Source organism: Cucurbita maxima, unplaced genomic scaffold (assembly GCF_002738345.1).
Source record: "Cucurbita maxima cultivar Rimu unplaced genomic scaffold, Cmax_1.0 Cma_Scf00023, whole genome shotgun sequence".
NCBI lineage: Eukaryota > Viridiplantae > Streptophyta > Magnoliopsida > Cucurbitales > Cucurbitaceae > Cucurbita > Cucurbita maxima.
In genome coordinates this window covers 2,492,478-2,517,727 of record NW_019272039.1, presented here as the reverse complement: position 1 = coordinate 2,517,727, position 25,250 = coordinate 2,492,478, and the positions used below count along the sequence as shown (strand labels likewise).

Below are 25,250 nucleotides of genomic sequence, written 5' to 3'. Positions count from 1 at the left end.
AAAAAAAAAAAAAAAAAAAAAAAAAAAAAAACTAGAAGAAATACAATAAACGTGAACTAAAGATATATACTGCAGAAAACTGGAGTGAAACATGTACTTTTTCCTTGAAAACTTCACCATAATATGGACAAGAAGTTACACCACACAACCAACACAAATTATTGGTTGTTGTTCATTGAGATTGAATTCCGGGAAAAAATTATTAGGTTGAGGTTTCAGTAAGTTTACCAATGGCATTGACGTTCTCTTGACTTTCGCCAAAATACTTCTTATATTGCCAGGCAATCCTTAAGCCCTTCTCCTGAAATGAATTCAACCAGATCTTATATCTTTGCATCCAAATCCAAAATCAAAAGAATTGAAAAAGTTAATGAGAAGTGGAACACCTGTTCAGCAGAACTGTCACGAGATTTATTATCTTTTGATGTCCCTGGGCTTGGCAAAGTACCCAAGAATCCTCTTGGGTCTCTAGATGGACTAGCATAAAGAAGGGGTTGGTTGTGAACAAGTCCCTGAGACATAAAATTCCGCAATAAAAGCATGTGATGAGGAGCTTCTGCATCTTCCATAACCAAGACTAAGCTTCCCAAAGGAAACCCACCACAAAGAATCTCTGCAACCAAACAAAAGGAGAAATTAAGACTAGTCCAAATGAATAACATGGGTATAGATTACAAGTCTTCAACATTTCAATTAACATTTCAATTCCCAACAATTTTGAACTGATGAATATGATGCAGAAAGTACTGTCAAGGTCTGGTATTCCGGATGAAATGAATGTGGTGCCATTGGGACCATGTTTAAGTCCTGGCGTCTGAGATGAATGTGCAGAAGAAAGGTTGCGTGAGAAGCTGCTTGTCCTAGGCTTTGTCGTAGCTTCCATAGCTGGGTTAATACTCTGCAGTTTTGAGCAAATCGTCCAATAAAATGTAGCTCTATGGTCTATTCAAGTCAATGAAAACCCTGAAAGCTGCAATTAACCATCTTAAAACATACGGACGCTTAACAATACAAAACTAATTGGGAAAGGAAGAAAAGGACGGTGCCAGAATAAGGGCAAAACATGATGTAGAGATGTGAAGTATCCGTGATAGTTAAAAACTAAAAGTTGAACAAGAAATTATACTTGCATACATATAGATATTCGTACGTTTGATGGAAACGAAGTGGGGGATGGGGTGTAAAAGGCAATAGCTTCAAGTGAAATTCATGTAAACGATCGAAAAAACTTCCATCATTTTGAAGTATACCTCTAAAAAAACTCAATCAGTCCCAAAAGTTCTCGCAGGTTTCAATAAATTCATATCGACATTTCATCGAACACTTGGTCGGCAATACACAAAAGAAGATTAATTTAGCAAGCCAACACCAGAAAAAGCTAGCAAAATTGGGGAATAAATTCAAAGATTGGTTATGGCCCGTTTCTACACAAAGATTCACGAAGAACATACCTCAAATGCAATGATCTGGATTGTGTTTCCCTCCAGGCCGAAGACGTTAATAGATTACAAGGTTGGCGGGAGCGAGAACTCGTAGGTATGTTAATAGCATCCAGAAACCACTTCGTATTTTCAGAAATAAGTCCTGTGCGGCACTACTTCAGAATCTTTGCCTGCGACAGTTCAAGAACTCACAGAGAAGCAATTGAAAGTGGCAATTTTTTAAAAAAAAGTTTTAACTTTTTAACTTTTTTATTTTATGAAATAACATTTTAAATTTTAAAACTTTATATAATAAATTATTCGTAGACCAATTCTACAACAACAATAATAATAATAATAATAAATACAAAGTCCAGGACACTCGTTTTTTTCTAGTTTATTAATTTTAATAAATTTATTTATATTATTTAATTAATGTTTTTAATTGTATCGCAATTACTAGTTAAATTGTAATCATATCTTATTATTAACATTTTATAAAGGCGAATGCAGAAATTTGTTTACTATTTTTTTTTTTGTTCTCCTCTCATTTCAGAAAATAGAAATCTATTTATTTATTCAATTTTCTTTTTCAATACAATAAATGAATTATATATAAGATAATGTTAATGGCGCATGTCGATCATTAGAACAAGTATATACGCTAGCATCATCCCATTCAAACGACAGTATGAATCAAACATTGCAGAAAATAGATGACCACATAAGCTTGGTCTCTCATATCAACGTTGCTTTGCAATCAACTTCAGATAGAACATACTTGTCTAGCTTGTTCGAGAGGGACGATAATATGATATCCGTTATTCTTCAACAAGCTGAATCTTTAACGTCCACTTCAGTGAGAATGTATATTCTTCCGGTAGTTCAATGTTTCTATGAAGGTCAACTATTTCATTTGCTTGTTTTCTCATATTTATACAATGATTTTCCTAAATTTTTCAAGAAAAACGTGAATATATTTTTTAAAACTATTTCTCGATATCAAAACTTAATTTGAATTATGAAAATATTTATAAAAAAAAATGTAACAAAACAAAGGAATTCATAAATGACACGTAATTCTTTTATTTAAATTTGATAAATTATGCTTTCGTCAATTATTAACAAATAAAACAAATGAATGACATGACACGTAATTCACAATGAGATTAATTAATGATATAAAATTAGAAATTTAAAATCTACCAATTTACTGAAAAATAAAGTCATTTTCAATAATTTTAAATATGCAGGTGAAATACACATATTAAAAATAAATAAAATGATTATGAAATTAGAAAAATGTAAAAGTTTTGGAATTTGATAATTTATGACCAATCTTTTCGAAAAAAAATAAATAAATAAAACTCTTCTGTGACAGTTATAGTTATATTTTAAAGTTTGTTATTAGTTTAAAATAATCACATTCTTTAAAAGAAATTAGTTAAAATTAATATCAAAGTAGAAATTTAAATAAAACAACCTCATCGTGTTATGATTAAGACAAAAAAAACATGATTAAGACAAAAAAATCATGATAGAGAAAATTTAAAGAATATTGACTAAATGTTTTATTTTCTACATATCTGTTATCCATAAAATCTTTAGCTAATATTTCTCTTTCAATTTTCTATGTTCAGCATTTGTGTTCATACTGAAATGTTGAGCGATCCTAACACGGGTCCTAACACTTCAATCTTTTTAAAAACAAACCCGAACCAAATCCAATGGTTGTAGTTAGGGAGAATGAAAGAATAATACATCTCCTTTTCTTCAACAGTAAAAGAATAAGAATTGTATTCCAATTCCAAAAAATTATTTTCTCTGCTTCTTTTATCCAATCCTCTCTACCTCCGGCGGCCGCCATCTCCAAAAGGCTCCGCCGCCGTCTCCTCCGACGAGCGAACGGTTCTTCGTTTCAGACAGATCAGACAAAGGACACCTTTATTTTGGATGGTTTCCGACAGATCTGAAATGGAGGAGTCTTTGGATATCTGTAAGTAACTTCCAGACCAATATCGATGGAAGCCTTAATTTATTTAAAGCTACAGAAATCTTTATGTGATCATCAGTACAAGGAACAAATTGTTCTTGAACAGCATGAAGAAATTAAGAGACACAATTAATTATGTTCTTCAACGATTATTTGATCGCTCATGCATTTTCAGATAGCCCAGAAGCTCATCGATTAACCCATCGTCTCGTTCGTTGTTCACGAACAGATCCTTCATCTCTTTTACTCTGTCTCTGTAAATCTTACCTTCATCCTTCACCATTACCAAATTCAATGATTCCGCCACCGAATCGCTTGTAAAGGATCCATCCACTTCGCTCCTCGGAACAGAGTAACCCATCTTCTTCTCTTCCAATACTCTTGCATTGATTCCTTGATCCGCCAAAAATGTCAGTAATATCAGAGATCTTTCACTCTGAATCGCTTCCACAACAGAGCTCCACCCAGCGTGCGTCAAAAACCCACCCACTGACTCATGTCCCAATATCTTCAACTGCGGCGCCCACGTGGTGCACACCACGCCCCGCCCTTTGGTTCGTTCCTCGAACCCATCAGGTAACTCGATTGGGTCCGGATCGCTAGGTCCTCGCCGGGTCCTCAACACCCAGAAAAACGGCAGCTTCGATTTCTCCAACCCTAACGCGATCTCGGTAAGTTCGTGCTGATTCGGCTTGGCCTCGCTTCCGAATGCCACGTAGACCACCAACCCTTTGGGTTGTTGGTCGAGCCATTGTTTAATCGGCTGCCACGCTGGATTCTCGTCCCCGGAATCATACTCCGACGTCGGAAGTTGACCGATTGGGAAAACGGTTTTAGCGCATATATCTCCAAGTACTTCAATCCACTCCTGATTGAATTCAGGGCAAGCTCTCACAACCACTACATCGCTATAGCGAACATTAATTTTAAAGCGATCTAAATCAGACACGCCGGTAATGTTACCGGAAACGCCATCGAAAATCTTCATGACTTCGAAGTAACTAAACGCCACGGTTGTTGGAAAAGGAACCCACTCGGGCGGAACTGTGAAGTCCTCTGGTTTAGTCCGTTTATCTCCGGATCTGGCTCCAAAAAACACCAGACATTCGGGAATGAAGATACTGAACAGAGCAGTCTTAATCCCAAGGCTGGGTCCGATCTCTTGACCCAACCAATAGGAAACAAAGTCACATAAGACCCAATCGGCATCGGAAGTTCGAAGAAACTCGGCGAGGGGTTGCTTTAGGCCGTCGTAGGCCTTTTTAAGATACTGAACTTGGTCGAAAGGGACATCGGAGGTGGCCTCTGCGCTTGGCGGCAGATTTTCGACTCGAGGCAGAGGAATTCCGACGAAGCGGAGAAAAGGAGACAAGTGGGGCGGGAGTTTCGGGAGACGGTCGATGTTTCTGGGAGTGGAAACGAAGGATACCCGGTGACCCTTCTGAGCGATGAGTTTGCAGAGCTCGAGATAGGGAATCATATGGCCAAAAGCCAGCCATGGGAAGAACACTATGTGGAGATTCTTACCGGCGGCCATGGAAAGGTTGCAAGGTCGCTTACTGGTACAATATGACAATAATGTCGGAGATGCTAGGTAAGGAATAATGTTTCTAAATAATTTACGAGATTATTATTATTATTTTGCACACGTGGCAAATATGTCTTTTTATATTTTATGTTTAATTTTTTTGCATATTGAATTATTTTTAAGTTTAATTTTTTACTATATTCAATAAATATTCAATTTTTTAATGGTTATTATATATTAAATTTAGGTAATTCTCAGATTTTAATTTTAGTATATTCAATTTTCTCAGTTATATATCCTTTTATTAAGAGAAAAAAAATATCAAGTTTTATTACCAAAACTTATTTATGATTAATTATTTTGTTTTAATAATATATTATGATAGTGTTTATAATTATTTTGCAAGCGTACGTACGTGAATTTATTAATAAAACAATAATTCAATGATACATGAGTTTTATAATAATAAATTTTATTAATTTTTTTTATCGCGTATTTAACTGAAATTTTTAATAAATTAGAATAATATTCAAAGTTTCAAAAATTAATAATTATTTGGAATTGGCATCCTACTTTAAACCTTCATTCATAGCTCCACATGTAATTTTACCATATGTTTTGTTTAGTAATTAGTAAGTGACCTTTTGAAATTAAAAAATGTGAATACAAGTCGATTCTTTTTTATACTACGACCTATCGTGACTTTAGGTTCCAGTTTTTTCAAGCTCAAGATGTGTATCATCATTTTAATACATAGTTATATATGCACCATTTTTACGCCCAAGACCCACATGACTCTATTACTTTCATAATCTCTAGGCCTTTTTAGTATATACCATTTTAGTAAGTTGTATCACTTTCATACCTATCAACCTTACACTAAATGCTAAACGTAGGTAAGGACCCTAAAAGTCAGAAAAAGAAACAAAGAACACATTTTTTTTCTTTCATAATTTTATAAATCACACACCTACACGGAAGTCATGTTCATCTTTGCCATCTATTTCATTCCCCATCCCCACATAAATTTTAGTTTACTTTTGCAAGGATTGGGTCGAGATTATCCTTAAGAAACTTTTTCCTTTTCTTATTTTTTTAATAAAAATAGTCTATACATTTTATTTGTCAATATAAACTATTAATTTACATTGATCGGTTGAAATAATTTCATATAAATAATAAATTATAGGACAAAATTACATCCATGGAAGAAAAATTCCAAAATAAAGTAATGATTAATTTTTGTAGATATAAATTAATATTCGGCTATGAATGACAAAAGCAAAACAAACGTGAATAAAATAATTCAAATGTTTACCAATCAAATTTGAAAGTTGCAATGGAAATGAAACTTAAAAAGTCTTTGTTTGGAGAACAAAGAAGGAAGCCTTAATTTAAAGCCACAAGAATCTTTATGATCATCAGTACAAAGAACAAATTGTTCTTGAACAACAACCACAAATTAAGACACACAATTAATTATTCAACAATTATTTGATTGCTCAAACTTCAATATCCTGTGAATTCTTGTTCTCGTTTCTATGCATTTTCAGATAGCCCAGAAACTGATCGATTAACCCATCGTTTCGTTCTTTGTTCACGAACAAATCTTTCATTTCTTTTATTGTGTCTCTGTAAATCTTACCTTCATCCTTCACCACTACCAAATTCAATGATTCCGCCACCGAATCGCTCGTAAATGATCCATCCACTTCGCTCCTCGGAACAGAGTAACCCATCTTCTTCTCTTCCAATACTCTTGCATTGGTTCCTTGATCAGCCAAAAATGTCAGTAATATCAGACCCTTTTCACTCTGAACCGCTTCCACAACAGAGCTCCACCCAGCGTGCGTCAAAATCCCACCCACTGACTCATGTCCCAATATCTTCAACTGCGGCGCCCACGTGGTGCACACCACGCCCCGCCCTTTGGTTCGTTCCTCGAACCCATCAGGTAACTCGATTGGGTCCGGATCGCTAGGTCCTCGCCGGGTCCTCAATACCCAGAAAAACGGCAGCTCCGATTTCTCCAACCCTAACGCGATCTCGGTAAGTTCGTGTTGATTCGGCTTGGCCTCGCTTCCGAATGCCACGTAGACCACCAACCCTTTGGGTTGTTGGTCGAGCCATTGTTTAATCGGCTGCCACGCTGGATTCTCGTCCCCGGAATCATACTCCGACGTCGGAAGTTGACCGATTGGGAAAACAGTTTTACTGCATATATCTCCAAGTACTTCAATCCACTCCTGATTAAATTCAGGGCAAGCTCTCACAGCCACTATATCGCTGTAGTGAGCACTCATTTTTAAGCGTTCTAGATCAGAAACGCCGGTGATGTTACCGGCAACGCTGTCAAAAATCTTCTTGATTTCGAAGTAACGATACGCCACGGTTGTTGGAAAAGGAACCCATTCCGGTGGAACTGTGAAGTCCTCTGGTTTAGTCCTTTTATCTCCGGACATGGGTCCGAAAAATCCCAGACATTCGGGAGTGAAAATACTGAAGAAAGCAGTCTTAATCCCAAGGCTGGGTCCGATCTCTTGACCCAACCAATAGGAAGCGAAGTCATATAAGACCCAATCCGCATCGGTGGTTCGAAGAAAGTCAGCGAGGGGTTGCTTCAGGTCGTCGTAGGCCTTTTTAAGATACTGAACGACGTCGTAAGGGACATCGGTGGTGGCCTCCGCGTTTGGCGGCAGATTTTCGACTTGAGGCAGAGGAATTCCGACGAAGCGGAGAAAAGGAGACAAATGGGGAGGGAGCTTCGGGAGACGGTCGATGTTTCTGGGAGTGGAGACGAAGGAGACACGGTGACCCTTTTGAGCTATGAGTTTGCAGAGCTCAAGATAGGGAATCATGTGGCCGAAGGCGAGCCATGGGAAGATCACTATGTGGAGATTCTTGTCGGCGGCCATGGAAAGGCTGCGAGGTCGCTTGCGGAAAAAAATATGGCAGTAGTGGTGGAGATGGGGGGATACATATGGAGTGATAATATTTTTAAAATATGAATAATTTCTGAGGATTTTTTTAATTTAATTTATTTTATTTTATATTTTGGTTGCGTGGAATCCTTTTATTTTATTCTTTTCAGACTTGCGGTGGATGTATATTGAAACATTAAATTAAATATATTAAGTTTGCGCCCACTAACTCTTACTTATAAACTTGACTCACAAGGTTTGGATAACTAAAGAACTAAACTTATAATTTAAGAAATTATTAGAGAGTTTGATAATTAATTTTCTGTCAATGAACTTGTCATGAACGGTAGAGGTCCACGATAGCATCTTGAAGGTTGACGGAACTTTAATATACATGAACCTCGTGCAAATTTGTAACTTAGATCGCGTCTTGAAGACTTATGATATAGGTTTAGAACTGTGGTGATGATGAGAAAAACTAGTCGAAACAACAATTCGTGGATCTAGAGAATCCAAGAGAAATTTCGAGAGTTAGAGGTCTAGATTGGCCGAGGACTAAGAAGTTGAACTAGCTTCCACTAAATTAGCTTAAGTGGAACGTACTAACTTAGGGTGTAGCCTAGGAAGAACTTGCTCTTTGGACGAACTCCTAAGAAAGAATGTATTAACTAAATTTCTTAAGACGTGAGAATGAACTAGAATTACTAGCCAGTAATTTCAATTTTCTTTTCAGATGGAGCCTAATGTAACGGACGAGATGGAGGCGCACATGGGCTTTTGGTTAGAAGGAGTCGCGTCATATTCGAGTCTAGATTTTCTTTCATATTTGTCTTTCATGTTCGTGGTTTGTATTCCTCGAAAAGTAAGTAGTTATGATTTTTGATCGAAAGAATAATAATAATAATAATAAATGAATTATTAAATTACATATAAAACAACTAAAGTAAGAGATGGAAAGTAAATTTGATAAAATGATATAATAATAAAAAAAAGAAAATCAGATTTTATAAACAATTACACAAAGAAACAAACAAAAATCAAATTTTATAAAGAATCTCTTTATAAACAATCACAGTTTTTCGAGAACCTAAATTTTTGTCAAAAGTGATTGGATATGATTTTTTATATTTTAATATTAACAGTGCAATATAAGGTTGTCCATGTAATATAATTTGATTTTTTTTAATATTTAAAAAAAATAGAGAAAATTAGAATTTCATGTTTTATCATTATTATTATTATTATTATTATTATTTGCTATTTATACTATATGATAAATTAAATATATATTCATATTGTTTCAGTGAACTTAAAACATGTGTATGGTACAAAATTGATGAAATGTCAAAGAAAAACAACATTAGAGTTAAATCTTTTAGTTTTGGTAAAGTTATTTAATGATTAATTTCTACACTAATCAAACTAATATTTTATACAAAAATTAAATAAATAGTAAAAATTGAAACATTTAATTAAGTCTAACATAAAAAAGTTAAGAGAAAATTGATACAAACTTCTTGGTTTAAGAGTATAAATTAATTTTTTAAAAATATATTTTAAAAAATATATTTAATTCATCTTACTCAACAAAGTCGGGTAAGATTTTATTTATTTATTTATTTTGTTGTTATTAATTATTAATTGTAGGTCATTTTTAGATCTAGTTTATTAAAAAAAAAAAAATTGAAACTTCCCAACAAAAACCTTTGCTTTTTCTCAATTTTTTTTATATGATAGATTGAAAGAATTAATCGAGGAATTATTTAAAAAAAAAATCGCAACTACCACGCTAACACAATTTTCCTTGTTTTTAAAAAATATAGTTAAAAAACAGATAATAATCCAAAAATAAGTTTAATTTTAAAATAAAAAAGTAGTTGAAAGAAAAAATACTCATTGCTTAACTCAAGTTATAAATCACCATAGGAACTATAAGAATTAATCTTAACTTTTAAAATCACATGAACAAAATTCTAGCTTTATCTTCCCAGCTATAAGGATCAAATTTGAAATTTAACAATAAATATTCAAATTAATCCTCTATAATAAGCAATGAAGCATTAAATATTGATCTAACAGGGGCAATGAAGACTGAATACATGGAAAGTAGCGCACCGGTGGGTGCATGAACCAACTTTAGTGGCTCAAGCTTCCATGCTCAGAAATATATTAATTTTTGTTCACGTAAAGGAATATGTACTTGGATACCACGAAGTAGTTGCTGCCTAAACTATTTACTTGAAGGGGAGGTCAATCTAGCTTCCTCCGAGTCATGTTTTGAGGATGAGTCCCCACCCATTAGTTCCTGGAAGCCTTCGACCTTGACCGGTGGAGCCCTAGCGACGTTAATATTCCTGCATAACGATGAGAATGTGCTATAATAGATCAGCAAAGAACCCATTCAAGAACCAACTTAGTGGTTAAAGATTATTTTAGAATTTTAAGATGCTCTTACGGTGTCTGGATCTGGGGCATTTGCATAGAAGACATCTGCCTGAACTGATTTGCTGGTGAAGCGTGAACATTGGACATAGCAGCAATTTGCGGGTGGCGGAACTGCAACTGGGGATGTCTGACGTTAAGAGCATTTAAGGCATTGCCATCCATAGGCAATTCTGTATTTTCAACCTTGACTTGCACTAATGGTCTGTCCTTGTTCACTTCCATAACAGCACGTGGGTTAGCAGATTGCCGTCTTCGCATCTTTTCAGCAAGCGCTAATTGCTGCTGCTGCTGAAATGCCAAATTTTGGGGATGAACCATCTGTGGCATCTGGGGATGCATTTGTCTGGGCACCTGCAGATCCAACAAATTTGCCTTATGGTTTTCGAGATGCAATATAGAGTTTTAAGTTTTAATAGATGTCCTCGTTTCAACAACACTGATGGCATGTGAAGCAAGGATTATTAAAGAGATGAATGGTAATAGTTGATTAAAGTAACAAGAAAATGTTGTGGGACAAAATGTGTCTGTCTCAATGCAGCGAGAGAGTTATACCAACAAAACAATATCTATCGAGAATTTGATATTCGCAGTATAACATCTGTAATTACATGAGAACATCATACAATAAGAGACTGAAAAACAAAGGCCTCATACGACAAGGGGAAGTCACACAAAACAAAAATTGACACGCAGGAGAAAATATAGGGATACATACTTGTTGAGGCACTTGAAGAAGGCTCTGATGCTGTGCCTGCATTTGTGGTTGGACTCCATGAACTTGCAAGGACTGCCGTACATAATTCCTGGAACCATCCTTGACAATTTCCACCAAGGGTCCAAAATTACTGTATGGGATCAAGCAACCAAAGAAGTTATAAAGTAGCTTGAATTTAACTTCATCATAAATGCAGATGTTCCCTAACAAATCCCATTTGAGATTATGATAGCCTCGACAAGTTTTGAGACCAGATTCAAGCTTATAATGTTTATAATCAAGTACAGAAAAGTAAATGCTACCATATTATTAGCCTTCTTCGGCAAGCATTTGTTCTCTAGACAAACAAATTGACAGCATCAATATAAATTAACACAAAAATTATGCAACTAGATAAGAGATGGCACTAGGAATGATGACGTCAGGAAGATAGTGAGAATTATTAAAGTGAAAAAGTGTTAACCGTATGATGGTTGTTTGGCCCTCAAACACTTCAGTTCTTCATTTACACCAATTAGTTACACATCAACCTCGTAACAAAGAAATAATAACAACTCAAACTTACCCGAATCCCATCGTTTTAAGGAACATCCTCAGTAAATCCACGGCTGAACACTGGTTTCTGTAACTATCAGCAAGTACTCTCAAAGTACTACCAAGTTTGCAGATATGACAACTCAAAAATTGGGAGAAGACCTCCAACGGAACTTCTGTAGCACCATCAAACCCTCTACTCATCAACATTTTAGCTACTACTTTCTGAGACATCTGAAAAGATTGTTCTTGACCAAGATTTTTCCTGCTCCCTCCAGATCCACTTTTTGCTCGCTGTATGTTGCTCCCTCGTTCTGTGCTAAGGTAATCAGGCTTAACACCAAACCTCTCCATCATGGCAGAATTCCTAGTAATAGGCTGAGGGAAGGTACCAGTGACTCCAGAGAGTTCCAGTTTTCTATAGTCTTTCATATCATCAGGGGGTGGGAATGCACTCTCTGGCACACAGTTAAAAGTAAACATAACTTCAGGGAAAAAATTAGCATCATCTTCAACTGAACTATTGAAATCAAAAGCAGAACTTGAAGCATTTGCCGAGACAGAATTTCCAAAATTTTTAAACTGATCATCCTTAAAGACCATACGCCTTTTCTTATGTTTCTCAAGTAATCTAAGGTAAGAGGACATTTCCTCAGATGTTCGCTTGTCTGCAACATTGTTCCCATTTGACAAACAATATGGCTGCTTGACTCTATACTTCTCAATGAACTGATTGTACCATGTTTCAGGAAGTTCATTTTTTAATTTTTGGGATGAATCACCAATTTCAGACTCTCTAGATCTTGGCCCAACACTCGAAGCTGCTTTTGGCTGAATCTGCATATCCAGGTGACAAGTAAGGTATGCTGCACTTTGGGGATTGGCCGCTTATTATAGGCTATAACCACTCATAAGTATAAATAAGCATAGATAAACCAAAATCACATCATCAACCTTATAATAGTTCACACTTAAAACCTCCCATCCTATCTAGTAATCATACGATATGAACATTGAACAATTAAAGCCACAACGAACAGGACTAAAAACTTAACAAGCAAGTGAAGTAATCTTTTATCATATTTCTGTGCAAGAACCATAATTACAGAAAAGTTATCATGTGATATTGATATTATTCTGTCATGCTTGGTGTCAGCTTATTGATTTTCCTTTTTCTTTTTTCTTCTTCGTCTTTGGAAAAAGATAATATTATGTTTCAGAGAAAGACCTAAAATATAACTACACAAATTGTTGCGAACTCAAATTTCAATGAAAACTGCATAAGCATCACAAGAGATGGAATCAGAAAGGAGAAGGATGGAGACTTTACAGGCCAAACCAACTAAAGTTGACTCTGATAACCAGGAATGATAGGGGCTTGTCAAAAGATGGAATCTAGCTAACAAAACAATTGATCAAATTATAGAGTCGGCATAAACGTAATCTAACATTAAGTACTCGCCATAATATAGCATACACATTAGACCTGAGATAGCTCTAATTGCTTTTCGGAACAAAATAAATTTTAGAAGGAAGCACTGAAAATGGAGAGATGGGCAACGGGCAACATCAATGCTATCAATTTAAGATCACTGTCACTCCATCTTTGACCATCCGTTCCTGACAAGAAGATTGAGGTTTCGCCCCAAATCCAATTAGTCCCCAAAATCACGAAACATCCTATACAGCAATGCTCGATAAGTTTACTGTGTGAAGGAACGATTGTATTACAAGAAACTCCCCGAAACTGGAGGCCCAAACCAGACCATTGCCCCAAGAAAGAAGCCAATAAACTCTAGACTCAACCAACGTCTCACAAAAACAATATTGGGGGGGCTTGCAAATTTTGACGCGTCAAAATTTCATGCAAAACTAACATAATAGAGCATAGGAAATACAAAAGTATCTTGAAAAATAATAGTGAAGGAGAAAAGGAAAGAACCTTGCCGGAAGCCTTATTGGATGAAACATGACCCTTCACATCTTTGGAAGGATTTTCCAGTGTAAAATACACATCGTCACCATGAAGTTGCAAGTCTGCAAAATATGGCACCAGACTCAAATACTAATGCAGTATAGTAACAATTGACAAAGCAACAATCCAATTCAAAATGAATCTTACAATTAGGATTGAGCTTCGAAATAGCCAGAGAAGAGGACGATAATGGATTCACAGCAGAAGAAGAAGAAGGCGAGGGAGTGGAACGAAGAAAGAGAGAGACGCTTGCTTTGTCAAAGAGGAGAGCTCGAGCCCTAAGCTGTAGCTGGATCTGAGCCCTAGATTTCGAATCGTCCGTTCGCATGAATGTTTCCCATGTGGAAGTCGAGGAGAGGAAAGGCACGAAGTTGGAGTAGTTGAAATCACCAAGCCAAGTCCGCCATACCCCAAGGGTCTCGAGCTTTCGAGCTAGCTCATAGCCCCGACCATCGTCGCCGAGGAGAGCCATACCAGGACAAAACAGACGTCCCGAAAATGTAGAAGCCGACTGTGCCCCGCGTGGCGGCCGCGCAAAATCTAAATTAAAATGCTTATATGTTAAATTTGGATTAAATTACAAATTTATTCAACTTTCTAATTTCTGCTAATTTAGTCTCAATTTTATTTTCTAAAAGATTATAAATTTACCCCACAATTAAATTACATTAAACATAAAATTTAAATTAATCAGGATTCTAATAAATACAAAATTAAGTATTTATAACCCTTTTATTTAAATTATTTTATTATTAAATAATAATTTAGAAATAGATGAATCGACTCTAATTTCTAATAACATAATGAATCAATATCAAGTAATAAATCTCCGTTAATCCTTATAAAAATAAATGAGAAATTTTGTAAGAATGAATAATGAGATACGTGACAGGAATGACAACAACGAATGTTTTTTTGTCCCTTCCTTGCTTCATGTACATTTGTAGTCAAATTTCACCTAGTAAAAATATTTAATACTCAATTTATTTTCTTTTCCACCCTCGTGAAAGAATGATTGACCTAGTATTAAAAAAAAAATACAAATATTTATTTGTTGTATTTAAATAAAGTAATTAAATAACGTCACACGATAAGTTATTATAAAGTCCCATAAAAAAAATATTTTTTTCGGATGAAACTTAACTAATCTTGTTTTTAACCTCCACAAAAGGGACTAAAAAAGAATATTCCAAATCAATTTTACGACAGGGTGCTCTTTTTCTAATTTATTTTAGCTATATTATGTTAAACAAATGGATGGACCTTATTTAAATTTAATCGAAATTTTTTTAGAATAATTTAATGAAGAAAAAAAAAAGTCAATGACAAATCATTCTGAGATCTAGTTTTGCATTTTTAGCCCATATTTCATAAATAAATAAATTAATTAATTTAAAAAAGCTTGAAAATATATTATTATGAGCAGAATTATTTACCTCAATAATTTCTTGAAAATATATTATTAAAAAAAAAAAAAACTCAAGAAATGATGCCAATTGGCAACGAAGAAATGTCTCTAAAGGGCCCCACCAAAATAAAAGCAGTATTTAAGAAATAAGAATGAAAAAACTTGGGCGTCCCTGTCGAGAGTAAATATAAATGGATGAAGACGACGGGGAAAAAAGTCTTCGCCGGAGCTTTGAAAATCCGCCACAAACTTACGAGGAAAGGTTAAAATTCAAAGGATCTTGCTCTTCAACTTTCTACGAAGGTTTCACTCTTAAACCTCCAAAAGACCCCACCAGAAACTTTCCATTTCCTTTTCCACCGGAAGCTCTGAATTCAGCCTTCATTCAACGCTTTATTCAGTTCACCACGAGTTGAGGGAGCCATTGGCAACTCGTTTGCAGAGACACAATCGAAGCCCAACAGATAAGCGCCTCGTTGATAATCAATCAATGACTGGTAAAGCAGACAAGGTCTACGTTGCTATCGGGAATGATCTTCACGATGGATTCAAGACATTGGGGTGGACTCTTGGGAAATGGAAGTCTCAACCGATTTCAATTGTGATTCTTCACATCGCCTACACCAATTCCCAGGAATATGTCTACACTCCATGTAAACTCTGCCTGTTCTTCAAATTATGTTTCAATGATTCATCGATATTCGTTCTCCTAATCTTCGTTGATTGCTTATCTCATTTCAGTCGGAAAGCTCCCTGCGAGTTCTGTAAGTGAAGAGAAAGTGAAAGTTCTGAGAAAATATGAGCAGGAAAAGATCGATAAGCTACTTTCTAAATATGTAGATTTTTGTGGCAAGGTTTGATCATATTTCTTCGCTAGCTAATTGACTCCTGGAAAATTCTTACAATGTCTGATCCCCTTCTTATGGCATTAGGTAAAAGCCGAAATACTCAAGGTTGAGAAATCTGATGAACCTATTCATAGGTTCCTTGTTGACTTGATTTCAGAATTGGGAATCACCAATTTAGTCATTGGTTTTACGTTTATGAAATCTTCATCTTGGTATGCAGAAAACTTCTTAAGATTTGAAATTAGATAAGACATCGATTTTTTGCATTGAAACATTTGTGTGTGAATTGTTCTTCTGCAGGAAATCAAAGAATGCAATTAGTGGATCATTTTACATTTACAGAAACAAGGCCAATTCTTGTGAGTTGTTTGTAATATGGGGAGGAAAACAGGTATTTCTCAGAGATGAAAGAATCATGGAAGATGATAAAGGTGTAAGGATCTCTAAAATCAGCACCAAGCATTCATTCAAAGACTGGCTGGGAAAGATGTTCGTGGAAGATCCAATCTATTCCACAGAGAGGATGTTGAGTCTCTCGTCTTCTTCACCAAGTAGTTCAAATTCCTTGAGTTCTCGAAATTATTGGGACAATAATATCCATGAACTAGAGAACTACTACAAGGAATTACTATCGTTGAATTTGCAGGAAGAAAAAGACTGCGAGCAGGATCAAGAGGATGTTCTTGAAACTTCAAGTTCAACCCAGTTCAATATTCTGGATCATCCTGATTCAGACATGGTAAATATTATTTTTCAGTCAGGAAAACAATTAAATAATAGTTTTTCATCATCTTTTGTGCATTTTAGCATTGAATTTGTCAAATCCACTTTGCTTTCTAGCAACAATGACAGTCAATGGTTTTAAGAATTTGTTCTCAATCTGACATACTGATCATGATACTTCTCAATTCGACAATGAGGAATTGGGTCTTAAGAATTTGTTCATCTGGTCAACAACCTTACAGAAATCCTATCTTGTTCCTAAAAATGTACTCTCATTTACAACCCATGGAGAAAACTAGTAATGAACTCATTTTGCTATCTTCAATATGGGACTTGATCTGTTACTCAAGAACACTGTTGATTGCCTGAACGATGTTGGCAGAATACTGAGGAAAGCATTGAGCATCTAAGGACTAAAATAGAGGAAGCTCGCAAGACCATCCAGTTGATGAAAGATGAAGCAAAGGGTAGTGCTGAAAGGCAGGCTAAAGCAGAGTGGGCCATTAATCTTTGCAGTCAGCGGGTACTATAGGCTGTTTCTTTCCTCTGTTTGATTCATTTCATATTCGTCCTCATAACCATCAAAGTATTCATGATTTTACAGACTGAAGAGCTTGAAGCACAGATAAAAGAAGAGGTCACAATTAGGGAAGAGTTGCAGAAAGAATTAGACCCTGCCAAAGAATGCATTCTTGAAATAGTACGTGATATCGAGGAAAGCAAGAACAGATTAAGTCCACTTCTCGAACTTCAAGCTGAACTATCAAGGAAGCTCCAAATTTCCACTGCAGGAAAATCGCGTATCGAAGCTCAATTGGAGAAGACAGCGAAAACGAGGGAAGGGATGGTGAGAGAAATCGAGGAGCTGAGGAGACAAAGAGACATTCTTAACCGAAGAATTGAGTTCTGCAAAGAGAAAGATGCCATTGGAATGGCTGAAAGGTCGACTGAAGTGACTTGCAGTACAAGAGTTTACACGGCTGAAGAGATCAGATTAGCCACCGAGGGCTTTTCAGAACAAATGAGATTGAGTTCCCGGGTGTACAGAGGACGTATCAATCATAATTCAATTGCAATCCAAATGATCGACTCAGGAAATTGTCTGTCAGAAGAAGATTTTCAATCTAAGGTAGCAGATGCCCTCTTTTCAACTGTCTTCAACTGTCAAAAACTATGTTTTCAACTGTTTACTTGCAGGTGGAGCTTTTAAGCCATATCCGTCACCCTCATCTGATTGCCATGATGGGATTCTGCTCCGAGCTCAAATGTATTGTCTTTGATTACATGCATAGTGGTAGCTTAAGTGACAGACTACTTCCAACCAACAAAAGATCCAGGAAAATACGCCGCCCTCTCATGTGGCATGACAGAATCCGTATAGCATCAGAGGTATGCTCGGGCCTGAGCTTCCTTCACCAGGCTCAACCTCAGCCCATTTCTCATGGCAACCTCACCCTCTCCAAAATTCTCCTGGACCAAAACCTTGTCGCCAAAGTCACTGGTTTTGGGCTTGCCGAATTGGATAAAGCTGGTGGCATTGAGTTGGACATCCGGGCTTTTGGGGCTCTGCTGCTACATCTGGTAACTGGGAGGAATTGGACAGGGCTGATTGAGAAGGCACTGACGATGGGAAAGGCTGGTATTGTCCAGATTTTAGACGATGAGGCTGGACAGTGGCCGTTGGACTTGGTTGATGGGTTAGTTGATCTGGCTTTGGGATGCGTAACCCCAAATGGTTTAAATTCAGAGCTTAACTTGGCGACAGCCATGGAGGAGATCGATGAGATCAAGGCGAAAGCAGATGATCTAGTGGGAAACGAAGGTGCAAATGCAACTAATGAGGATGTAGATGATGTGCCAAGAATCTTCATCTGTCCCATCTTGCAGGTTTATTGAATTTCTAGATCCCTACGGTCTCTTCGCTGCTTCATTAAGCAACTTGAGAAATCAATAGCTTTTTGCATTAATTGAGCACAAGTGGCTACTAACATTCAATGCTTATTATAACCATAGGCCATAACTAATTTACTTTTCTACCAAAAAAGGAATCAAGTTCATAATTATTTGGTGAATTGTTGGTGCAGGAAGTGATGAAGAACCCACATGTGGCAGCAGATGGGTTCTCCTACGAGTTAGAGGCCATAGAACAATGGATAATTGCAGGAAACGATACATCACCAATGACCAACTTGAGGTTACAGCATCCTTATCTCACCCCTAATCACACACTTCGCTCTCTCATTCAAGACTGGCAAAATGAGACCTCAAATCGTTACACTTTAGATTTAGCGACTGATAGTTGAATGTATACTTGAAAATAGACGAGTTTGTCCCATTTTCTTTCTTCTTTCGTTCTCGATTCAATCCTGTAAAACCCAGCGAATGACTGTTCATGTTAGGTTACAGAAAATTGTCACAAATTCCTTCGATTAAACGAGTTAATGGTATCTATTCCATTCCCAAATGAAACCAATGGCGGAAAGCAACAAACGCCGCAGACTACAAATTCTTAAATCGGATATATTCAAGGATTTGGCAGCGAATACAGTCAACAAGGATTGAAAATATGAACGAAAGTGCAAGAAAACAGCCCGAGGTTGGGTTGGTAGCCCTAGAATTACAGACATTGACGGGGAAGAGGAATTTCTATTTTCAAGCTACAGGGGAGAGAAGACGAACCACATACTCTTGGCGGTCACGATACTGCCGTTTCAGGTAGTTCTCGAGAATCTCCATCACAGAGACTAAACGTTTCATTTCCTCCAAGAGGCGGCTGAGCTCCACCTCCCGAGCCCGAACTACAGCCAGTCGCGACTCTGCTTCCGCCAATCTTCCCCGTATATTATCCACGACAGAAGCATCGCCGTTTTCCGGTACGGAGGTTTGGTAGGGGAAAAGGCTATCTCCAAACGAAGATCGGCGGTGGCCGTTACACATGGCGATGACTGAAAAATCGCCGGAAGAGAAAAGATTTGCAGCGGTAAATCAGTTCTAGGGTGGGGCTGCAAAAAATCTCTGCTTTGTAGCAGGATATAATGTCATTTGACTTCTCAAATCTTTCGGTCAAACGGACAGAGCACTGGTCAGAAGCTATCTTGTGAAACGACGTCGTCGCATCCGCCAATTATTATTATTCTTTTTATTTATACAGTAGATAATTCGAACATTAACGGGAGTAAAGTAAATTCTGAGTTGGAATCTAAATTTTTTGATTGGGTGGTTTTGCGTAAAGGTTACGCCTATTAATGTCGGAAAGTTAGTGGAACGATGACGTTTTGGTGGGATTATAAGTTATACCCAGTAATAATGCATCTTTTATTGCTTTTTCTAACTTTTAATTGGCATTAATTTCTCCCAACCATTCCTTTTATTTTATTTATTTATTTTTATTTTAAACAATATATTAGAATGAGGTTCCAATTTAACATTTTTCTTATACGACACTCAGCCACACGATTTCTCGGTAGGGCTTTTAAATCCAACGGTTCAAATTGCAAAGCGATTGGACCCACTTTCATATCTGACTCCGTGCTATTATTAAATGGTTATAAAGGTTGACTTTCTACTTTTACCAACTTGCCTGTATTACAATTTTGAAGGACCGCGTTCAGTGGCGCTTCCCGCATTTGATTTGTTTCCCTAAACCAGGAGAAGAAGAAGAAGAATATGAAGATGGTATCGGAGGTTGTGGAGTTGTTGAAGGAGAACCTTCCGGTGACTCAGGAGCCTTTTGTTTTGTCCGGTGACGTTAACACTGGCCTCGTCCTCGTTGATGTCGTTAACGGTTTCTGTACCGTCGGCGCTGGAAATTTGGTAATTCCATTCGCTGATTTCTCTTCTCCGTTTCGATTCATATCTTATTCTGGAAATTACTCCTTGAGATAGAGAGTTCCAATTCGGAATATCATTCGCTATTGTTTTTTTTTTTTCCGATTACTCACTACAGAAGTTCCGTCGGATTCGGTAATGACTCCTTGTTTTTACAGGCTCCGAAACAGCATGACAAGCAAATTTCTCAAATGGTGGAGGAATCGGCGAGACTCGCTAGAGTTTTCTGCGAGAAAAAGTGGCCTATATTCGCCTTTCTTGATTCTCATCATCCTGATATTCCAGAGCCTCCTTATCCTCCTCACTGCATTGCTGGAACCGACGAAGCCAAATTAGTTCCAGGTACCATTTCCTGTACTGATACTCTCCATGATTGAATTTAAACTATATTTCCAATTTTGAAAATCTCTCGTCCTTGATTGCAGCCTTGCAATGGCTAGAAAATGAGACGAATGTAACGCTGAAATGCAAAGACTGCATCGATGGATTTGTAGGTTGTTTGGAGAAAGATGGCTCTAATGTTTTCATCGATTGGGTGAAAAACAATCAGATCAAAGTCGTGAGTATTCTGTAACTTTGAATCGGAGATACAATTTGGTCTAATTACGTTTTCCTTTTTCAATTAGAGAAAATTAATCTTTGATCTGTTTTCTTCTCTGTTAAAAAAAATAAAGATCTTAGTGCTGGGAATTTGCACCGACATATGCGTGCTGGATTTTGTTTGTTCAACATTATCTGCAAGAAATCGTGGTTTCCTTCCGCCATTAAAGGATGTGATTATATATTCCGGTGGCTGTGCCACTTTTGATCTTCCAGTTTCTGTGGCCAAAAATTTAGGAGATGCAATTGCTCATCCACAGGTATCCAAATTATTGATCCATCACTGACTTTGATATAAAATGAGTCTCTCTTCTTGTTCTTTATTAAGCGAGTTTTTGTCCCTTCATATGCCCAAGCCTTAGTTTTATTCGAGATGATAAGACCCTTAGCCAGCGTGGTTGAATTTCCTTTACTTGTCTGCATCCTTGGGATGATAAAATTATATGAACAAAGAATTTTAAGATCCGATCAAAGAACATTCTAATTCAACAATGTAATGATAATATCTACCGAATGGATAAGAAACAGGAAAAAACAATTGGAGTATATTAATTATAGTCCATTTTTATTCCCCAAATGCTTTCTTGAAATTGAAAGTAGTTCTATTAGCTTCCTTGAAGTCGAAAGTTTGATTATGAAAAGAGTCGAATGTTTGATTTCGTTTAATATTTAATCTTGGGGCATGATAACAAAGTTGAATGTGTTATATCAGGCGCTGATGCACCATATAGGCCTATACCTAGCAAGGGGAAGGGGAGCCAAGGTGGTATCAGAAGTTTCAATTAAGGCACTCTGAGGAAAGCCACTTAGCAAAGTAGCTGACTTGCTCTTTGGCTTCAATAATGTCTTTTCCAATGTAAAATGCAATGCTCAAGATTACAATGCAACTGCCTTTTATTGATAAGCGATCAATCTCTGCTTCAGAGAAATTCAAAGATATCATATTCTATATTGCAGGCAGTTGATTCATTCTCTTAACAAGTAGAGTACAGTGCTTCAATTACAGCCATTGAAACAGGACATGAACACCGAGAACGAAGCGTTCGAAGTATGAGCAACAGTGGGAGGAGGATGAACAAGTTCGTGAGAGATAATTACAGAGCCACCCAAGAAATATTTCAAGGAAATTGGAGAAATGAAACAGTTAAGACTGTCTTATTGAATATATACATAAAGGAAGAAAATCTCCCTTCCAATGGTTTTCCAGACCAAAACTAGGGTTTGTTACTCTATTTCATAAAGTGCTGCTAGTCAAGATGATGCTCTGCCTGTGCACGTTTCAGGCTTTGGAGTTTTGCAGGGAAGAAAGCAACAGTTCCATGTGCTTCTGGCTCTCTGCATAAGATAAGATATTCATCATCAGCATCAAAACCATTAAAAGAAAGCCTGCTCTTTTGCATTATCCCTTCATTTTTATGATGTAAATACAGAATGAGAAGGCATCATCTTTGGGATAGTGATCTCTCTCTACATAATTTATGAGATTGACAGCAAAGAACTCTCACCAAACAGTACATCAAAGAGGAGAAATTTGGCTGTAAATCTATCACCCTATGTGCGACGAGCTGCCACCACGACATGTTTCCTTAGTACATGATGTTTCATTTTAATCTAAAATCCGATGCTTGTCCAAGGACACACTTGGTGACATGATGCTAAAGTTGGGTGATGTTGCTTCCTTCAAGTCATGAAATTTAGTATAGTAACTCATGCGATGCACACCAACGATAACTAAGATACAAGTCCAGCTCTAAATAACTCAATAAGTAAAATTAGTCTCTGGAATGAAAGATCCAAAGAATTTTCTTTCCCCAAGGAAGAGATTCAATGACTTAGTTGTTCTTCCTTTGAAAATCAAAAGCTTTTAAACCAATTCATGGATCACTACTGCCGAAAACAGCTCCAAAACATGCCCAACGAATGTGCTCCCAAATTTCAGGAATCATGTCTCTTAAGAGCCATTCAAGACTTTATCTGCCAATTGCAGCAGTAATCACGGTAAAATCACACCCTTCTACACTGTAATAGTCAAAACTCATCGCTATCAGCTTTTTGGGTTTTCTTTTCGGGCTTCGGATTACCTCTCAAGGTTTTTAAAAGTCTTCTGCCAATAAGAGGTTTCCACATCTTTATAAAAAAATGTGATGTGAGATCCCCCTCTCCAACCGATGTGAGATCTTACAATTGGTAACCGCCCAAACCACCGTTAACAAATATTGTCTTCTTTGGATTTTTCGACTCTCCCATTTTTGTTTAAAACACGTTATAAAGAATGATTTATTCCTCTCTCCGACCCAAGTAGGATCTCACGTACACTTGCGCAAGATCAACTAAAGAAGAATTATGTAGGAACAAACAAGTAAAAATCTCTATAGCTATAAGCAAATAGCCAATATGACAGAAAGGATTTGATAAAAGAACAGTGAAAACACATCACAAATAGAAGGCCGGCCTTACCAGGTGAGAACTCAGTTTGAAGATTCTTGATGGCAGCCAGAAGCTCCACATTTGAACACTCCACCACTTCCTTGCAACGATTGCTATACGAAGGCACCAGAACGGCAAAACTATCGTCACTCTTAAAGCCAGGACCGTGAGGCTCCAACCAACCAATACTCCAATCGGCCTCACCAGAGGCGTCAGACTCCGACATTTGCATGCCATCACCGCCGGATGGTACCATCACATAATCACATTCCCACTCAATCCTATTTTCTTTCTTACTTCCCCATTGCTGCTTCTCGACCTTCTTCGCCGATGAAGGCAACCCCACCCCCCTTTTGAATTTGAGACGCTCTGTTTCTCTCAATCCATTACCAAACTCAGACGAAGAATTCGTAGGAGAACCATTAGTAACAGACTTCTTCTCCTTCCTATTCCAAACCCACATTGAGAAACGGCTGAAAGACACCGCCATGGGTTCCACTCCAGACGACTGAACAACTTTTGGGGGAATTTTAACAAGGAAACTAATCGGTTTTCCAAAGAATTTACAGATAAAATCTCGAAATGGAAAGGAGCGGCAGATGGCACCTGTTTGATTCAGTAGCCTCCATATGGAAACAATGAAAAAACTCTTGAAATCTGAAGAACTTTGAGAATTTGTTTTTCCCCAATTCTCAAACGCAGTTCGAATCAATCAAGGATACAATACTCCAAATCAGATTCTCAACTAAAATCAATCGCTAAAATAGGAAACCGGACGATTACAAGAAACAAAAACACAAGAAGTTTCAATGTATTGAATCCAGAAAGCATCCAAACAAATATCACCTAAAATCAAAGCTCATGTAAACACAGTCACTTTCAGGCCTACACACACATACTCTTCTTTAAGAATCTATCAGTTGTTGCTCCATAAAAGAAGAACCACAACAAAACAAAACTGAAAAAGAAAAGAAAAATCGTTTGCGTTTTGATTGGATTATAAAAAATCGAAGAGATCGATCATCTATTTGGAACTCGAAACAAAATGAGAACAAATCGGGAACAATTTGTTGAAATTTTTCCACCCAGAAATCTGAATCTGATATTCCTCAAATCTCTCAAAAACAGAGAAATCGGAACAGGGGGAGTGAAATTGGAACAGATCGTTCCACCTCAAATTATTGCACTCCCCTTCTCTTATTTCCGCGTTATTTTTCAATCTCTTGAAAAAACAATGATTTTTCCCGTAAATTTATAAAAATCTTGCTATATTTTATCGAAAGAAAAACCTCAGCCGTTGATAAGTCTCCAACAATCAATAACTAATCCAACAATTAAAAAAAAAGACAAATTGTGAAATTGACATTAATTTAATCATTTTATTAAACCAAAAAACATGCCAATATAATATGTGGTGTTTATTTTACCGACGAATTTTTATAAATTTTTTTTATTTATAAATAGCTATAATTTTAAATGTTTTTTTAACCATTTTTATTTTATTTAAAATTCTAATACCAATTAAAAAAAAAGTTTAGTTTAAAATAATTATTTTAAAAGTATAGGAAAAAAACTGTAATTAAATTTTTTAAAACTCTTTGAAAAATTCTTAAAAATTAATTCTCTAATTGTAGATGAGTTATTTTATTTAATCGAAATTGATTTTTTTTTTTTTTTTTAGTTTAATAATGTATAAAGAGAAGGCTTCAAACTTTTTTACCTCTTTTTAAATTAATTAAATATTATCTCTTTTAAAATTACATCATGATATTGCGACTACATGCCAATAATTAGTTTTAAATAATTAATATTGTAGACAATAAATTATGACAAACTAATTAAAAACAATATTTTATGTGAGTTTTTTTTTTTTTTTTTTTTTTT

The 25,250-nt window shown here is 36.4% G+C and overlaps 7 protein-coding genes across 10 annotated transcripts in view; 2 read left to right on the top strand and 5 right to left on the bottom strand.

The window, feature by feature from the left end:
- The window catches only part of LOC111496919 (elongator complex protein 4), a 4,224-nt gene extending 2,573 nt beyond the window's left edge, over positions 1–1,651 (bottom strand). Inside the window, exons 1-4 of one of the 3 annotated variants that reach the window (XM_023147490.1) lie at positions 1,452–1,651; positions 748–898; positions 387–613; positions 229–301 (exon numbers count right to left, since the gene is read on the bottom strand). In XM_023147490.1, coding sequence (XP_023003258.1) covers positions 229–301; positions 387–613; positions 748–883 — 436 coding nt within the window. In that variant the 5' untranslated portion in view covers positions 884–898; positions 1,452–1,651. Of the gene's footprint in view, positions 1–228; positions 302–386; positions 614–747; positions 971–1,451 lie in introns of all 3 variants that reach the window. The other 2 variants (XM_023147489.1, XM_023147488.1) reach the window with 2 other exon arrangements.
- Positions 1,652–3,412: 1,761 nt separating this feature from the next.
- LOC111496917 (UDP-glycosyltransferase 91A1-like) lies at positions 3,413–7,922 on the bottom strand. The gene is made up of 2 exons (XM_023147486.1): positions 6,433–7,922; positions 3,413–3,551 (listed from the first exon to the last, which is right to left on the bottom strand). Exon 1 carries the CDS (start codon positions 7,855–7,857, stop codon positions 6,445–6,447), a length of 1,413 nt encoding a protein of 470 aa, XP_023003254.1. The 5' UTR covers positions 7,858–7,922; the 3' UTR covers positions 3,413–3,551; positions 6,433–6,444.
- LOC111496918 (UDP-glycosyltransferase 91A1-like) lies at positions 3,557–5,026 on the bottom strand. Its single transcript, XM_023147487.1, has one exon. It carries the CDS (start codon positions 4,949–4,951, stop codon positions 3,557–3,559), a length of 1,395 nt encoding a protein of 464 aa, XP_023003255.1. The 5' UTR covers positions 4,952–5,026.
- A 1,912-nt stretch (positions 7,923–9,834) lies between the features above and the next one.
- Positions 9,835–14,065, bottom strand: LOC111496726. Its single transcript, XM_023147211.1, has 6 exons — positions 13,680–14,065; positions 13,500–13,594; positions 11,589–12,394; positions 11,024–11,153; positions 10,319–10,659; positions 9,835–10,217 (listed from the first exon to the last, which is right to left on the bottom strand). Exons 1-6 carry the CDS (start codon positions 14,002–14,004, stop codon positions 10,094–10,096), a joined length of 1,821 nt encoding a protein of 606 aa, XP_023002979.1. The 5' UTR covers positions 14,005–14,065; the 3' UTR covers positions 9,835–10,093.
- A 987-nt stretch (positions 14,066–15,052) lies between these two features.
- LOC111496725 (putative U-box domain-containing protein 50) lies at positions 15,053–18,980 on the top strand. 2 transcript variants are annotated; one of them, XM_023147209.1, is made up of 8 exons: positions 15,053–15,593; positions 15,682–15,794; positions 15,873–16,000; positions 16,089–16,527; positions 16,894–17,034; positions 17,116–17,640; positions 17,709–18,398; positions 18,596–18,980. In XM_023147209.1, the coding sequence occupies exons 1-8, from the start codon at positions 15,431–15,433 to the stop codon at positions 18,812–18,814; spliced, it is 2,418 nt and encodes an 805-aa protein (XP_023002977.1). In that variant the 5' UTR covers positions 15,053–15,430; the 3' UTR covers positions 18,815–18,980. The 2 variants fall into 2 exon arrangements, with proteins under 2 accessions (XP_023002977.1, XP_023002978.1); XM_023147210.1 differs by having other exon boundaries at positions 17,709–18,443; positions 18,487–18,720.
- Positions 18,981–20,074: 1,094 nt separating this feature from the next.
- Positions 20,075–21,888, top strand: LOC111496727 (nicotinamidase 1). Its single transcript, XM_023147212.1, has 5 exons — positions 20,075–20,324; positions 20,498–20,681; positions 20,765–20,898; positions 21,014–21,199; positions 21,652–21,888. The coding sequence occupies exons 1-5, from the start codon at positions 20,178–20,180 to the stop codon at positions 21,733–21,735; spliced, it is 735 nt and encodes a 244-aa protein (XP_023002980.1). The 5' UTR covers positions 20,075–20,177; the 3' UTR covers positions 21,736–21,888.
- Positions 21,879–24,594, bottom strand: LOC111496728. Its single transcript, XM_023147213.1, has 2 exons — positions 23,397–24,594; positions 21,879–22,274 (listed from the first exon to the last, which is right to left on the bottom strand). The coding sequence occupies exons 1-2, from the start codon at positions 23,854–23,856 to the stop codon at positions 22,219–22,221; spliced, it is 516 nt and encodes a 171-aa protein (XP_023002981.1). The 5' UTR covers positions 23,857–24,594; the 3' UTR covers positions 21,879–22,218.
- Between the last annotated feature and the right edge of the window lie 656 nt (positions 24,595–25,250).

Bases quoted from the DNA above. Each gene is read 5' to 3' on its own strand.
- LOC111496917 (XM_023147486.1), bottom strand. From the start codon at position 7,857: ATGGCCGCCGACAAGAATCTCCACATAGTGATCTTCCCATGGCTCGCC.
- LOC111496726 (XM_023147211.1), bottom strand. From the start codon at position 14,004: ATGGCTCTCCTCGGCGACGATGGTCGGGGCTATGAGCTAGCTCGAAAG. The intron at 13,595-13,679 runs GTAAGATTCATT...CATATTTTGCAG, and splicing joins TTCGAAGCTCAATCCTAATT to ACTTGCAACTTCATGGTGAC. The intron at 11,154-11,588 runs GTAAGTTTGAGT...GATCCCATACAG, and splicing joins CTTAAAACGATGGGATTCGG to TAATTTTGGACCCTTGGTGG.
- LOC111496728 (XM_023147213.1), bottom strand. From the start codon at position 23,856: ATGGCGGTGTCTTTCAGCCGTTTCTCAATGTGGGTTTGGAATAGGAAG. The intron at 22,275-23,396 runs GTAAGGCCGGCC...TATCTTATGCAG, and splicing joins TCAAACTGAGTTCTCACCTG to AGAGCCAGAAGCACATGGAA.
- LOC111496727 (XM_023147212.1), top strand. From the start codon at position 20,178: ATGAAGATGGTATCGGAGGTTGTGGAGTTGTTGAAGGAGAACCTTCCG. The intron at 20,325-20,497 runs GTAATTCCATTC...TTGTTTTTACAG, and splicing joins CCGTCGGCGCTGGAAATTTG to GCTCCGAAACAGCATGACAA. The intron at 20,899-21,013 runs GTGAGTATTCTG...AAAAAAATAAAG, and splicing joins AAAACAATCAGATCAAAGTC to ATCTTAGTGCTGGGAATTTG.
- LOC111496918 (XM_023147487.1), bottom strand. From the start codon at position 4,951: ATGGCCGCCGGTAAGAATCTCCACATAGTGTTCTTCCCATGGCTGGCT.
- LOC111496725 (XM_023147209.1), top strand. From the start codon at position 15,431: ATGACTGGTAAAGCAGACAAGGTCTACGTTGCTATCGGGAATGATCTT. The intron at 16,528-16,893 runs GTAAATATTATT...CGATGTTGGCAG, and splicing joins ATCATCCTGATTCAGACATG to AATACTGAGGAAAGCATTGA. The intron at 17,035-17,115 runs GTACTATAGGCT...ATGATTTTACAG, and splicing joins TTAATCTTTGCAGTCAGCGG to ACTGAAGAGCTTGAAGCACA.